Source organism: Mustelus asterias, chromosome 3, assembly GCF_964213995.1.
Source record: "Mustelus asterias chromosome 3, sMusAst1.hap1.1, whole genome shotgun sequence".
In the NCBI taxonomy this organism is placed as follows: Eukaryota; Metazoa; Chordata; class Chondrichthyes; order Carcharhiniformes; family Triakidae; genus Mustelus; species Mustelus asterias.
In genome coordinates, this window is record NC_135803.1 from 11,289,263 (window position 1) to 11,306,065 (window position 16,803).

Below are 16,803 nucleotides of genomic sequence, written 5' to 3' on the forward strand. Positions count from 1 at the left end.
TGTGAATGTAAGTGCGCAGGTACAGCAGGCAGTAAAGAAGGCAAATGGTATGTTGACCTTCATAGCGAGAGGATTTGAGTATAGGGATACGGATGTTTTGGTGCAATTGTATAGGGCATTGGCGAGGCCACACCTGGAGTATTGTGTGCAGTTTTGGTGTCCTTATCTGAGGAAGGATGTCCTTGCTAGTGAGGGAGTACAGCAAAGGTTTACCAGGCTGATTCCTGGAATGGCAGGTCTGTCATATGAGAAGAGACTAAGTCGGTTAGGATTATATTCACTGAGTTCAGAAGAGTGAGAGGGGAAACTTATAAAATTCTAACAGGGTGGATTCAGAAAGATTGTTCCCAATGGTGAGGGAGTCCAGAACAAGGGGTCATAGTTTGGGGATAAGGGGTAAAACTTTTTGAACTAAGGCGAGAAGAAATTTCTTCACCCAGAAGGTGGTGAATGTGTGGAATGCAGTTGAAGCCAAAACATTGTGTGATTTCAAGAGGGAATTAGATTTAGCTCTTGGGGATAAAGGATAAACTGGGATGAACTGGGATGCGTAGATTAGAGGGATTAGCGGGTAAAGTGTGTAGGGATATGGGGGTAGGGCCTGGGTGGGATTGTGGTCGGTGCAGACTCGATGGGCCGAATGGCCTCCTTCTGTACTGTAGGGTTTCTGTGATTCTGTGAGGATCAAGGGATATTGGGGGAAGGTGGGATCAAAATATTGAACACAATGATCAGCCATGATCAAGATGAATCATAGAATCCCTACAGCGCAGAAAGAGGCCATTTGGCCCATCGGGTCTGCATGAACCACAATTGCACCCAGGCCCTATTATCCTGCTAACACCCCCCTGACACCAGGGTTAATTTATCATGGCCAATCAACCTACACATTTCCACACATCTTTGGACTGTGGGAGGAAACCGGAGATGGTGGAGCAGGTTCGAAGGGACGAATGGCCCTAGTTTCTATGTTTCTATTTCAGAATCTGACCATGGTTACATTTAAGCAAGGGAAGTAGTGTACCTCCTGCCGCTTTTTTTCCTCCTGGCTAACAGTCTGCAATATTCCACTTTTCTTCACCTGAAAGGCAAAAGGACATTATTTTTAAACAATGCATTGGTCAGAAAAGGAAAAGAGAAAACTTCACAAAAAACCTGTTCAGTCAATATCCAGTTGCCACGGTGAGTAGATCCAACAACACGCAAGAAGCTGAGCACCATCAAGGACAAAGCAGCCCACTTGACCATCACTCCATCCACCCACTGCCTCCACCACCAGTGCACAGTGTGTGCCATTGCTGTAAGCGCGCAGGGACAGCAGGCAGTAAAGAAGGAAAATGGGATGTTGGCCTCATAGCGAAAAGATTTGGCTCTAGGAATAGGGATGTTTTGCTACGACTCTCTCCAACTTTTACAGATGCACCATAGAAAGCATTCTTTTGGTTGTATCACAGCTTGGTATGGCTCCTGCTCTGCCCAAGACCTCAAGAAACTACAAAGGGTTGTGAATGTAGCCCAATCCATCACGCAACATGTCTTCAACATGTCATGGATGAAGACGAACATCTCACCAAGGCCATCCCCACACCTCCATTACTTGCCTTCAAACAACCGTGCAACCTCAAACAGACCATTTTACCAGCAAACTACTCAGCCTTCAGGAGAACAGTGACCACGACACCACACAACCCTGCCACAGTAACCTCTGCAAGACGTGCCGGATCATCAACGCAGATGCCATCATCTCACGTGAGAACACCATCTACCAGGTACACGGTATATACACTTGCAACTCGGCCAACATTGTCTACGTGATACTTTGCAGGAAAGGATGTCCCTAGGCACGGTACATTGGCGAGACCATGCAGACGTTACGACAACGGATGAATGGACACCGTTCAACACTTCAGTGGTCAAGGGCATTCGACCTCTGATCTTCGAGCAAGCGTTCTCCAAGGCGGCCTTCACAACATACGACAACGCAGAATCGCTGAGCAGAAACTGATAGCCAAGATCCGCACACATGAGGACGGCCTCAACCGGGATTTTGGGTTCGTGTCACACTATCTGTAACCCCCATGACTTGCCTGGGTTTGCAAAATCTCACTAACTGTCCTGGCTGGAGACAATTCAAACCTCTTTAACCTGTGCTTAACCCTCTCTCTGCTCACATTGTCTGCACCTGTAAGGACTTGATTACCTGTTAAGACTCGCATTCCAACCATCATCTTGTAATTGAGTTTGTGTCTATATATGCCCTGTTTGTGAACCGAACTCTTCACTCACCTGATGAAGGGGGAAATGCTCCAAAAACTTGTGCTACTAAATAAACCTGTTGGACTTTAACCCTGGTGCTGTGAGACTTCTTACTGTGCTTACCCCAGTCCAACGCCGACATCTCCACATCACGCAAACCGGCCTCCCATCCATTGACTCTGTCTACACTTCCCGCAGCCTCGGAAGTGCAGCTAGCATAATTAATGATCCCACGCAGCCCGGGCATACTCTCTTCCACTTTCTTCCATTGGGAATAAGATCCAAAAGTCTGAGGTCACGTACCAACCGACTCAAGAACAGCTCCTTCCCTTTGAATGGACCTACCTCGCATTAAGTTGATCTTTCTCTACACCCTAGCTATGACTATAACACTACATTCTGCACTCTCATGTTTCCTTCCCTATGAATGGCATGCTTTGTCTGTACAGCGCGCAAGAAACAATACTTTTCACTGTGTACTAATACATGTGACAATAATAGCTTTACAGCTCCAGGGACCTGGGTTCGACTCCCGGCTCGGGTCACTGTCTGTGTGGAGTTTGCACATTCTCCTCGTGTCTGCGTGGGTTTCCTCCGGATGCTCCGGTTTCCTCCCACAGTCCAAAGATGTGCGGGTTAGGTTGATTGGCCATGCTAAAATTGCCCCTTAGTGTCCTGAGATGCGTAGGTTAGAGGGGTTAGTGGGTAAAATATCTAGGGATATGGGGGTAGGGCCTGAGTGGGATTGTGGTCAGTGCAGACTCAATGGGCCGAATGGTCTCTTTCTGCACTGTAGGGTTTCTATGATTCTACGAATAAATCAAATCAAATTGTATAGTGCATTGATGAGGTCACACCTGGAGTATTGTGTGGAGTTTTGGTGACCTTATCTGAGGAAGGATGTCCTTGCTGTAGAGGGAGTGCCACATCCCTGGACAGCTGCCCACTTTGCTGGGTAGATGCTGTGTTGTAGATGGACTGGAGCAGCTTGGCTAGAGATGTAGCATGTTCTGGAGCACAGGTCTTCAGTACCATTGCCAGAATATAGTCAGGGCCCAAAGCCTTTGCAGCATTCAGTGCTTCAGACATCTCTCAATATCACGTGGAGTGGATGAGGAGAGGCTGCAGAACACTGCGAAAGGGAGCTGGGTTTTCTTGGACATGGATCACAAAAAGTTGACATGCAGATTAGGAAAGTAAATTAAACAATGGCATTTATTGCAATGAGGATGCAGTGTTAAAGTACGGGTGTCTTGCTATAACTGTACCAGACACTTGAGATTGTAGCTGTGTACAGTGGTTTTAAGTATTGAATGTGGTTCACGAGGCTGATTCCTAGGATGAGGGGTTGTCTTCATAGAATCCCTGGAGTGCAGAAGGAGGCCATTTGGCCCATCGAGTCTGCACCAACCACAATCCCACCCAGGCCCTATACCTGTAACCCCACATATTTACCCTGCTAATCCCCTGACACTAAGGGACAATTTAGCATGGCCAATCAAGCTAATCCGCACATCTTTGGACTATGGGAGGAAACCCACGCAAACATGGGGAGAATGTGCAAACTCCACTCAGACAGTGACCCGAGGCCAGAATTGATCCTGGGTCCCTGGCGCTGGTGAGGCAGCAGTGCTAACCACTGTGCCACCTTGCTGCCCGGAGGAAAGGGTGGGCAGTTTGGGCCTACATTAATTGGCCTTTAGAAGAATATGAGTGATCTGAAGGAGACATTCTGAGGAGCCTGAGAGGGTAGCCTGTGAGGATGATTCGACTTGTGAGGAATATAGAATTAAGAAGCATAGTTTACGACTGACATCAGGAGAATTTTTTTTCTCAGGGGGCCGTTCGTCTTTGGAATTCACTTCCACAGAGGGCAGGGGAGGCTGGATTATTGAATATATTCAAGGCTGCTTTTCTGAGGCAGACAGAGTCAATGGATGGGAGGCTGGTTTGCGTGATGGACTGGGCTTCGTTCACAACCCTTTGCTGTTTCTTGCAGTCTTGGACGGAACAGGAGCCATACCAAGCTGTGATACATCCGGAAATTATGCTTTCTATGGTGCATGTATAAAAATTGATTGGGTGACACGGTGGCACAGTGGTTAGCACTGCCGTCTCACAGCTTCAGGGATCTGGGTTCAATTCCCGGCTTGGGTCACTGTCTGTGTGGAGTTTGCACATTCTCTGCGTGGGTTTCCTCCGGGTGTTCCGGTTTCTCCCACAGTCCAAAGATGTGCGGGTTAGGTTGATTTGCCATGCTAAATTGTCCCTTAGCGCCAGGGGGTTAGCAGTGTAAATGGGTGGGATTTGGGGATTGGGCCTGGATGGGATTGTGGTTGGTGCAAGCTTGATGGGCTGAATGGCCTCCTTCTGCACTGTAGGGATTCTATGATTCTTATCGGTTCTTATGTAGGGTTGCAGGGGTCGAATAGCAAGTGGGGTGGGAGTGGGTGTGGAGAGTGCGGATGTTGGGGGTTATCTGGTAAAATGGAGGTCTGGGGAGGTAGCCTGGAGTCAGAGGAGTGGAGGATGGGAACTAGATCACAGGGTTGGAGCAGCTGCATGACCAGGCCAGAGAGAGGCCACGGAAGGATCTGTGAAGCACGAGCTTAAAAATATGTTCTGGACAGTGCACACACAAACATGCAAGTTGCCTGCTGGAAGATTCACCGAGGCTCAAGTATTACGTCCACCCCAGAGAATTTGAGGCAGTCCCAATGGCCTGATTAAGAAGTATGTCTGGAATGTTCCTAATCTGTAACACACTGCAGCTGTAAACAGCAAAGCAACCATTAGTATGCATTCGAGCAACTGTTACAGCATGGTCAACACCAGCAGTGACAGTGATGGATGCAGTCTTCTGTCTGAAGGCTGGAGGGTCCCTACCACTGTTTTAGAATCCTGGTCATTCTTTCTACTGTTAAGGCACTTCGGACTACATTCATTGTCCTTTTACACTATTGCAGCATTTCAAGAGCGATCCGCCAGTGTCTGACATATTCCACAGCTGGGATGAGGGATAATCATAGAATTCCTACAGGGCAGACGGAGGCCATTCGACCCATCGAGTCTGCACCTACCACAATCACACCCAGGCCCTATCCCCATAACCCCATGCATTTACCCTAGCTAGTCCCCCTGAGACTAAGGGGCAATTTAGCATTGACCAATCCACCTAACCCGCACATCTTTGGCCTGTGGGAGGAAACCGGAGCACCCGGAGGAAACCCACAGGGAGAACGTGCAAACTCCACACAGACAGTGACCCAAGCCGGTAGTCGTACCTGGGGCCCTGGCGCTGGGAGGCAGCAGTGCCAACCACTGTGCCACCGTGCCACCCCATCGGAGAATCGTACAAGGCCACTTGACCCATTGTACTTGGGCCAGCTGTTTGTAAGCTCTCAAATAGTCCCACTTCCTCTGCTCTCTCCCCATACCTCACAATTTATAAATACTTAAGTATTTATCAAATTCCTTCATCAATCTGCTCCCACTCTCCTTCCACTCCATTCTAGATCATAACAGCACACTGTGTAAAAAGAATCTCCTTATCTCCCCTTTGGTTCTTTTGTCAATTGAATGTAAAGTGCTTTGGGTTGACATGAAAGGCGCTATATAAGTGCAAATATTCCTTTCTTTAATAAAAACTGAAAATGCTGGATAAACTCAGCAGGTCTGGCAGCATCTGTGGAGAGAGAAGCAGAGTTAACGTTTCGGGTCTGTGTGACCGTATCAAAACAGATGCTCTCTACTGAGCTGATCCAGCATTTCCTCTCAGCTTTCCAGCACCCACAGTATTTTCATAGAATCATCGAATCCCTGCAGTGCAGAAGGAAGCCATTCGTCCCATCTAGTCTGTACTGACTCTTCCTCAGGCCCTATCCCCGTATCCCCACATGTATTTACGCTGCTAATTCCCCTAACCTACACATCTTAAGTTTAAGTTTATTTATTAGTGTCACAAGTAGGCTTACATTAACACTGCAATGAAGTTACTGTGAAAATCCCCTAGTCGCCACACTCCGGCGCCTGTTCGGGTACACTGAGGGAGAATTTAGCATGGCCATTGCACCTAACCAGCACGTCTTTCAGACTGTGGCAGGAAACCGGAGCACCCAGAGGAAACCCATGCAGACACGGGGAGAACGTGCAAACTCCGCACAGACAGTGACCCAAGCCAGGAACCGAACCCGGATCCCTGGCGCTGTGAGGCAGCAGCGTTAAATCACTATGCCAGGGGCGCTAAGGGTTAATTTAGCATGGCCAATCAACCTAACCTGCATATCTTTGGACCGTGGGACGAAACCGGAGCACCTGGAGAAACCCACGCAGACACAGGGAGAACGTGCAAACTCCACACAGACAGTGACCCGAGGCAGGAATCGAACCCGGATCCCTTGCGCTGTGAGGCAGCAGTGCTAACCACTGTGCCACCGTGCCGCCCTTGCTTTCTTTTGTTAATTCGCTACCTAGAATTGGCCACAATGCTCAAGATGAGGTCTAATGTGTGCTTTATAAATGCTCACCACCACTTCTTTGCTTTCTTAATCTATATTAATTCATATTATTAATCTATAAAACTAAAAATCCCTTATAATTTTTTACAGCCTCACCAACTCACACTGCCACCTTCACAGATTTCTTTAAGCAAACCACTCCTATTCTGAAATAAAACTTCAACCAATCTAACTAAATCAAATGAACTGAGGGACAAATTAAAGGGGCAGTCCCTTAAAGGGATACTGCACCAAAGAGAAACCAAATGAAACCGAAAGCACTGAACCAAAATGTGATTATGGGGGTCGATAAGGCACCCCAGCCCCCGTGGTGCCCACCAGGCACGAGAGGCCTCAATGCCGGCAGACATTGCACACACCCTCTTCAGGGTCACCAGGCTGTGAATGGAGCCACGACAGAGGGGCAGACAGTCGGGTCAGACAACCCACTTGGTCGACCTTGGTCTGGACCTGTTGATTGCACTTATCTCTGCTCCTGCACCTGCTTATTGATTAGACCACATCTTTTTTTTATTCGGTCGTGGGACATGGGTGCCACTGGCTGGCCAGCATTTATTGTAAGAAGTTTAACAACACCAGGTTAAAGTCCAACAGGTTTATTTGGTAGCAAAAGCCACAAATATTATTAAAGGTGTGGCATTTGCTACCAAATAAACCTGTTGGACTTTAACCCAATGTTGTTAAACTTCTTACTGTGTTTACCCCAGTCCAACGCCGGCATCTCCACATCAGCATTTATTGCCCATCCCTAGTTACCCGAGGGCAGTTGAGTGTCAACCACATTGCTGTGGCTCTGGAGTCGCATGTAGGCCAGACCAGGTAAGGACGGCAGATTTCCTTCCCTAAAGGATATTAGTGAACCAGATGGGCTTTTCTGGCAATCGACAATGGTTTCATGGTCATCAGTAGACATATTTAATTCCAGATATTTTAAATTGAATTCAAATTCCACCATCTGTCGTGGTGGGATTCGAACCCAGGTCCCCAGAATATTAGCTGAGTTTCTGGATTAATAATCTAATGATAATACCACTAGGCCACCGCCTTCCCATTGCAATGGGAGACCTGTGCCCAATTTTGTTTTAAAAAGGAATAGTTGTCTTTGGTTCAATTGGTACTTCAATCACACCTTCAGGAGTTCCCAAGTGTGATAAATGCATAGACACAAGTTGGCCATTTAGCTCCTTGAGCCTGTTCCACCATTTGATAAGATCACAGCTGTAGCCACACAGCCACATAGCTGTAGCAAATCCATTCTCCTCCTCTTCCTCCATTCCCCCTTGGCTAATAAAATGTTTTCAAACTGCAGCCAGCATTCATAAACAGACAGACTCAGCAGCTAATTTGTGCACAGCAAGATCCAACATTCCAAATCAGTTCATTCCGCACTCGAGGGCATGGACAGATAATATCCCAGAACATTCCGGTGTAATGTTGAGGAAGTCCTGCTTCGTTGGAGGTGCTGGAATTCTTATAGGTGGGAACCGATGAGCCAGAAATCAGAGAATCCCGACAGTGCGGAGGGAGGCCATTCAGCCCAACGAGGTTGCACCGACTCCCCGACAGAGCATCTCACCCAGGCCGTATCCCCACATATTTACCTCACGGCACGGTGGCACAGTGGTTAGCACTGCTGCTTTACAGTACCAGGGACCCGGGTTCGATTCCCGGCTCGGGTCACTGTCTGTGTGTAGTTTGCATGTTCTACCCGTGTCTGTGTGGGTTTCCTCCGGATGCTCCGGTGTCCTCCCACTTTCTGAAAGACGTGCTGGTTAGGTGCATTGATCCGAACAGGCACTGGACTGTGGCGACTCGGGGAATTTCACAGTAACGTCATTGCAGTGTTAATATAAGGCTTCCTTGTGACTAATAAATAAACATTAATGGCCAATCCACCTGACCTGCACATCTTTGGAGTGTAGGAGGAAACCTGAACGCCCGGAGAAAACCCACGCAGACAGTGAACCAAAGCCAGAATTGAACCCGGCTCCCTGGCACTGTGAGGCGGCAGTGCTAAGCGCTGTGCCACCATGCAAATTCGTAAACATTATACCATGCAGATTGTCTGGGAATGAGGTCTGGCTGCGCGTATAAGGCACTTCAATATAGAACCCAAACAGAGAAACTCAGCTCCAGCGCAATAACCAACAATGCAAGAAATACATCTAGACGGAATGCAACCTTGTAACTGATGTCTCCAATTCCAGGGGCAGCACGGTGGCAAGCACTGCTGCCTCACAGCGCCAGGGACCCGGGTTCAACTCCGGCCTCGAGTCACTGTCTGTGTGGAGTCTGCACATTCTCCCCGTGTCTGCGTCCAAAGATGTGCGGGTCAGGTTGATTGGCCATGATAAATTGCCCCTTAGTTTCAAGGGGATTAGCAGGGTTAATATGTGGGATTACAGGAATAGGGCCTGGGTGGGATTGTGGTCGGTACAGGCTTGATGGGCTGAATGGCCTCCTTCTGCATTGTAGGGATTCTATGATTTTATGATTTCCTAGCATGCAAAAGGACATCCATAAACCCAAATCTGCAATACCTAAATTGATAACAGCAGTGCCAGCACTGAGCTCACGTTAATATGCCATGACTGTGGTACACCAGGCACGTGCCACTTTGATGGAATATTCCGGACTGTTCTCTCTTACCAATAGACTGAACTGCCACTGCAACACAGACAGAGGAATGCAGGGACACGGAGCTATTGGATTCCCAGGAAAACACAGGACCAAAGCAAAGCGGTAAACTCATGTGGAATAATGATTTTCCCGTCCCAGCCTTTGGGCTGGGGGTGGGGGGGCGGGGGTGGCACGGAAAGGTTTGCCGCAGCTTTCTAAATGGCATCAAGCATGTGGTGGGGCATTAGATTATCCAGGAGTAAAGCATGAACGGGAATTGCATCTTTATAATGAGGCCTCCCTCAGTTCTGACTCGCCCCCATCAGGGAGAGACGCGAGATAAAATGGCTGTTTGGAAGATGACACCACACTAGAAAGAGTAAAATAGGTGCTTATTCGACACCTGCAACTCCGTCTGCTTTTACATTTCAATCCCAAAGTCCTTCACAAACAATGCATTGCTTTCAAACGTCATCACTCCTGTCACAAAGATAAAGGTGTCAGCCATTTTCACACAGCAAGATCCCACAAGCAGCATTGAAATGATCACCCACTGCTGACATTTCTATTATTACCCCTCCCCCCCACCATCCACTGTGATCCATCCAGCCCCGTCCTGCATCCACTCTGCCCCTCCCTCACCCTCACCCCACAATCCACCCCCACCCCCCCATCCACCCACACCCCCACCCCCACCCCACGCTCCCATCCACCCCCACCCTGTCAACCCTGCCCACAATCCACCCCCGCCAATTGACCCCGCCCCTATCCAGCCCCCGACCTTTCCATCCACTCCACCCCCAATACACCCCCCCCCATCCAGTCTGTCCATCTACTCTCACCCGCCTCCCCTCCCCTGCACACCCCCTCCCCTAGTAAATGAGGAAGAGCAACTCAAAAGACCCCTTTTCCCTTGCCGATAACAGAAGCGCTGCGCCTCAAATCCGGACACTGCTCCCATCTGGACTGTACCCAACTACACAACATCTTCCGGGAAGGCAGCTGAAACTCCTTGGGAGCGTCTCCATTGAACAGCCCCATACAGCAGAGACGCTCGGTTGCTGATACAGATTAGTGCAGGCACGGAGGCCCCCACTGCTCTGCTTAAATCAAAGAAGATGACTGAAGGATCGTACCCCCCCCTCTTCACCCCATCCCGTACACATCTATGTCCCTGCCCTGACCAACAGCAGCACATTCAGCAGAAACACAGAATCATTAAAACCATTACCTTCTTTGCTGCCTTCATCTTGAGCAGCCTCAGAACTGTCAGTGGGTCTATCTATCAAGGCAACTAGACAGTGCTTAGAAAATGCATGAGTACAGAGGGGCCAGCTGTCTAGTCTCTCTTTCACATGTTCCCTCTCCTCCTTGCTCTCTCTCTCTCTCGCTCGCTCTCGCTCTCCAAATTCCAGTTCACATTAACACGCAGAGTCCCAAACGCACCGACTCCATCCACCGGACTGTTTATTTTTCTTTCTCTCTCTCAGAGATGGTGCGACAGAAGAAACATTCAACCTTCAAGTTATCTGCCGGATCACCACAAATGTTAAAAAGCTGACCCTAATCTCGCTTTGCTGCTTGTTTTCCAACTCACTAGCCTGCTCTGAGGGAAGAAGGAGCAACGATATCGGAGTGGTTGTCCATTGTAACATCCCATTAGCATTTTACAGCTGTTTTGTAAACTGTTTGCATCCACAGCGCTATCGGAAACTACTCTTTCTGGCATTTACACAGGCTCCTGATTAACAAGCTTTTTAAGCGTCTTGAAATTGTACAAGCCCCTCCGGCATCAGCCAGCTCTCGCTTGACACTGCTTCACTTTCGCCATGGTTCCTCGCTACTCGTCCCCTCTATGTTGCCGTGGCGACCTTAATGCCCGCTAACATACGGCAGCCTGACTAACAGCCAAGACAAATACAACAACTGGATCCTGAACCTCCTAACTCACAGACCACAATCAGTAAGGATAGGCAACAACACCGCCTCCACGATCATCCTTAACACCGGTGCCCCACAAGGCTGTGTTCTCAGCCCCCTACTATACTCCTTATACTCCTTAGACTGTGCGGCCAAATTCCCCTCCAATTCGATTTTCAAGTTTGCTGATGACACCACCGTAGTGGGTCAGATCTCAAACAATGACGAGACAGAGTACAGGAATGAGATGGAGAATCTGGTGAACTGGTGCGGCAACAATAATCTCTCCCTCAATGTCAACAAAATGAAGGAGATAGTTATCAACTTCAGGAGAGTGGGGGAGAACATGCCCCTGTCTACATCAATGGGGATGAAGTAGAAATGGTCAAGAGCTTCAAGTTTCTAGGTGTCCAGATCACCAACAACCTGTCCTGGTCCCCCGAGTGCCATTGCTATAGTTAAGAAAGCCCACCACCCTATTTTATCGGGAGGCTAATGAAATTCAGCATGTCAGCTACGACTCTCACCAACTTTTACAGATACACCATAGAAAGCATCCTTTCTGGTTGTATCACAGCTTGGTATGGCTCCTGCTCTATCCATGACCGCAAGAAACTACAAAGTGTCGTGAGCAAAGCCCAATCCACTACGCAAACCAGCCTCCCATCCATTGACTCTGTCTACATTTCCCACTGCCTCGGCAAAGCAGCCAGCATAATTAAGGACCCCACGCACCCCGGATATTCTCTCTTCCACCTTCTTTCCTTGGGAAAAAGATACAAAAGTCTGAGGTCATCTACCAACCAACTCAAGAATAGATTTTTCCCTACTGCCTTCAGACTTTTGGGATATTAAAGTGAGACCCCAGTCTTGCACCCGGTAAAGGATTCCATGGCACAATTTCGAAGATGAGCAGGGCCTGGCCAATATGTAGTCCTCAATCACAAAACCAGATTAATAAGGCCACAGATATCGGAACAGAATTAGACCATTCGGCCCATCAAGTCCGCTCCATCATTCGATCAATGCTGATATGTTTCTCAAACCCAATCTCCCACATTTTCCCCATACCCTTTGATCCCCTTACCATTCAAGAACCTATCTATCGCTGTCTTAAATACAATGACCTGGCCTCCACAGCCTTCTGTGGCAATGAATTCCACAGATTCACCACCCTCTGGCTGAAGAAATTCCTCCTTACCTCAGTTCTCAAGGGTCGTCCTTTCACTCAGGCTGTGCCCTCGGATCATATTCTCTCCTACAAATGGACACATCCTCTCCACGTCCATCCTATCTAGGCCTCTCAGTTTTCTGTAAGTTTCAATGAGGTCCCCCCCCCCTCATCCTTCTAAACACCATCGAGTACAGACCCATCGCTGTTTGTTGTGGTTTGCTTTGTGCAAGTTGGTTGGTGTGGCTCCCATGTTACCACAGTGCCTACACTTCAAAAGTACACTTTATTGGCATCAGCGCATTGAGATGGCCCAAGATTGCGAGGTCTTCCCTTCATTCTTTAGCTATAATAACATGGCCGCACTTGCTGCTGGACAAACGCTATGAGATGGTGCAAACACTCTCTTTCCTCTTCTAGCCCAGAAGTAGGGAAACCAAGGGCAAATAAAATGGGCAATAAATGCTGACCTTGCCACAAGAAAGAATCAAGAAAAATTGCGGTAGCTTCGCAGCAATTGAACTAAAAATAGTCAATTCAGCACAAAGAATTCTACCAGACTAGTTACACCAGTGGCCTCCAGAAACAACAAAAATAACAAATTGTATTAACGTCCTGCCTTTAACAGAGAAAAACATCCTAAAGCTTTTCACAGGATGGTTATTCAATATGTTTTGACAGAATCACACGGGAAGATATCAAAACAGATGGTCAAAAAGAGTTGGTCAAAGGGGTAGGTTTTAAAGAAATTATTTAAGAAGGAGAGGTTGAAGAGTTTAAGGGGGACATTCCAGCGCACTTTCTAAAGCACATACACACACTAAGTCACTGCAGTTATTTTTTTATTTGTTCATGGCATGCAGATGTCAATGCCTAGGCTGACATTTATTGTCCATTCCCAATTGCCCTCGAGAAGGTGATGAGCTACCTTCTTGGACCGCCGCAGTCCCTTGACGTTGGGAGGGATTTCCAGGATTTTGACCCGGCAACAGTGAAGGAACGGCGATATATTCCCAAGCCAGGGTCAGGAGTGGCTGGAGGGGCCACACCTGACCCTGGTGGTGATGTTCCCATGTGTCCTTGCCATTCTAGATGGTAGCGGTTGTGGGTTTGGAAGATGCTGTGTACGCAGCCTTGGTGAGTTCCTATTGTGTCTTGTAGATGGTACACACTGCTGCTACTGTGCATCGGAGGGGGGTGGAGTGAATTAGTGGATTAGGGTGCCAATCAAGTGGGTTGCTTTGTCCTGGATGGGGTTGAGCTTCTTGAGGGTCGTTGGAGTGTTGTTAAACATACTGGTTTTCATAGATTCCTTTTGCTCATGTTATAGTGTTTGGATAGTTCCACTACCCTCACAAAGGGAGACATTAGGACAGGGTGGACAAGGGGTTGGTTAAAGGTCCTGTTAGGTTTTAAAGAGCATGCTAAAGGAGGGGAGAAAAGTGGAGAACTGGGGAGTTCTTTTTGTTCTTTCATGTGGCATCTTTGGCTATGCCAGCATTTACTGGCCACCCTCAACTTTGAGATGATGGAAAGTTAGAGTCTCGGGCCTAGGCAGTGGAAAACACGGCCAGCAACAAACCATGAAAACTGGGATGTGGAAAAGGCCAGAACTGGTAGAATGCAGGAATCACAGATGGACGCAGAGCTGAAAGAGATTACAGAGACGGGAAGGGTGAGGCTGTGGAGAGATTGGAAACATCACACGACCACGAGCCAATTTACATTGGCAAGGAAGAGATTATGGATGGAAATTTCCCATCCTGCTCACCACGGGAATCTCAGAGGGTGGGATACGGACCACATGCAGGATTTTCCAGCCCTGGGGCGTGCGTGGCCAGAAAATCCTACCCTAAAGGTGAACGGGACTCGGTGCAAGTTAGGTCACGGGCAGTGGATGTGCTCCACTTCCTGCAGGGAACAATGTGGAAGACTAATGGGGGTAGTGTTAGAGTGGCCATGTCTAGAGTAACAGAGTCATGGACTAGTGTGCATAATTGTGCCAATTCTCAGAGAAAGCACACAACTTCTTATGTATCACGGGTTAAACTCAAAAGATCTTCTCTTACCACAGACAGCTGGCTCCATGAGGATCTGATTGGTTTGAACTGAACGATGATTCTATCGTCCGACTTCTGCTCCTCTGCCTGCACGATCGGATCCGTCTCGTCATCAGAGTCACCATTATTCAGCGTCAGACCCTTCTCTTTGTAGTTCTGATAGAGAACCGCATTCTCTGCAAATAATAAACCTTTTGTAAATAGAAAGACTTGCATTTCCACAGCACCTTAGGATGTCCCCAATGAGCTTCATAACCAATGAGGTACTTTTTGAAATGTAGTCACTGTCACTACGTTGCAAGCTTAAGTTTTAAGTTTATGCTTTCAGTTCATTTTCTAGTGTTTTACATTGGGGGGCTTCAGTTAAAAATCTCACCCCAAAAGGCAGCGCATCCAACAATGCAGCAAGCTCTCAATATTACGCTGACGTTTAGTTTAGTTTATTTCACAATGTCACAAGTAAGGTTTACACTAACACTGCAATGAAGTTACTGTGAAATTCCCCTAGTCACCACACTCCGGCGCCTGTTTGGGTACACTGTTCGGGGTGGATTTTCACAGTAACTTCAGTGTTAATGTAACCCTACTTGTAACACTAATAAATAAACTTTAAACTGAGGGAGAATTTAGCATGGCCAATGCACTTAATCATCACGTCTTTCAGATCGTGGGAGGAAACTGGAGCACCCGGAGGAAACCCACACAGACACGGGGAGAATGTGCAGATTCCACATAGACAGTGACCCAAGCTGGGAATCGAACCCGGGTGTCTGGCGCTGTGAGGCAGCAGTGCTAACCACTGTGTCACTTTGCAGCCAATTTACTCACAGCAAGACCTACAAACAGCAAAGTGACGATGACCAGCTTTTCTGCTTCCAGGGATGATGGTTGAGACATAAACATTGGCCAGGACACCCGAGAGAACGCCCCTGCACTCCTCATGCTGGAGGATCTTTACATCCAGCTGAAAGTGTGGAGAAGGCCTCAGACTGACAGTTCTGATGACGAGTCAGACAAACTCGAAATATCAACTCTATTTTTCTCTTCCTCCAGATGCTGTCAGACCTGCTGAGTTTTTCCAGCATCCCCTGTTCTGGCCTAATTTTGACATCTCGACGAGGAGACGGCAGCTCTGGAGGCAACAACCTGCAGTAGCTCAAATCTCTGGAGGAGGATTGAACCCAGTAAGAGTTTTAACAACACCAGGTTAAAAACTCTTACTGTGTTCACCCCAGTCCAACGCCGGCATCTCCACATCAGGAGGATTGAACCCACAACCCTGTTACTGACAGGGAGCAAGCGCTACCCACAGCTGAGGTCCATAAATCACTCAACATTAATGCCCTTCCTTCCTCGCTGTATGATAGGGACACCCCAACATTCAATGCTTGACGGGAATGGAGAAAAAGCCACTTCCCACCAAGGTGTAGCCCAGGGAATTGTTATCGTTGCTTTGTTAGCCAGTAATTTTTGGCTGATATTTCCAATCTCTCCCAGCTATTGCACTCTGTCTCTTTGGAGGCTTTAACTCATCTGAAGTAAAAGGTTTGGCACCATGGAGCTATTCTTAACCACATCAAGTCTCCACTCTGTTCGGGTGTGTTTCTGGAGATTTCATCACAAACCTCCCACCTCCAACTAACATTCCTCCCACACCCGACACAGTGCCTCCCCATACTCAGTCAGAGAGCAAAAGGACTCTGCAATATCTGACTGGATGATTCCTGCCTGTTAGGCAAACAACCTCCTCCCCCCCCCCCGCCCCTCCCCCCACCCCTATTCAATGGCAACTAACAAAACAAAGTACTCAAAGAAAACTTTACAAACACATTTTTTCTCCAAGGTTCCAAGCTATGAGGAGAGGTTGGAGAAACTTGGTTTGTTCTCACTGGAGCGACGGAGGTTTAGGTGCGACCTGATAGAAGTCTACAAGATTATGAGAGGCATGGACAGAGTGGATAGTCAGAAGCTTTTTCCCAGGGTGGAAGCGTCAGTTACTAGGGGGCAGAGGTTTAAGGTGCGAGGGGCAAGGTTTAAAGGAAAGGTACGAGGCAAGTTTTTTTTACACAGAGGGTGGTGGGTGCCTGGAACTCACTGCCGGGGGAGGTAGTGGAAGCAGATACGATAGTAACTTTTAAGGGGCGTCTTGACAAATACATGAATAGGGTAGGAATAGAGGGATATGGTCCCCGGAAGGGTAAAGGATTTTAATTCACACGGGCAGCATGGAGGGCGGAAGGCCTGTTCCTGTGCTGTAATT

At 48.0% G+C, this 16,803-nt stretch overlaps 1 protein-coding gene across 3 annotated transcripts in view; it reads right to left on the reverse strand.

Annotated features, from left to right (window-relative positions):
- LOC144486746 (rho guanine nucleotide exchange factor 26-like) overlaps positions 1-16,803 on the reverse strand; it is a 204,128-nt gene that overhangs the window by 153,877 nt on the left and 33,448 nt on the right. For all 3 annotated transcript variants that reach the window (XM_078204785.1, XM_078204795.1, XM_078204777.1), the window contains exons 4-5: positions 14,553-14,719; positions 1,025-1,081 (exon numbers count right to left, since the gene is read on the reverse strand). In XM_078204785.1, coding sequence (XP_078060911.1) covers positions 1,025-1,081; positions 14,553-14,719 — 224 coding nt within the window. The remainder of the gene's footprint in view (positions 1-1,024; positions 1,082-14,552; positions 14,720-16,803) is intronic.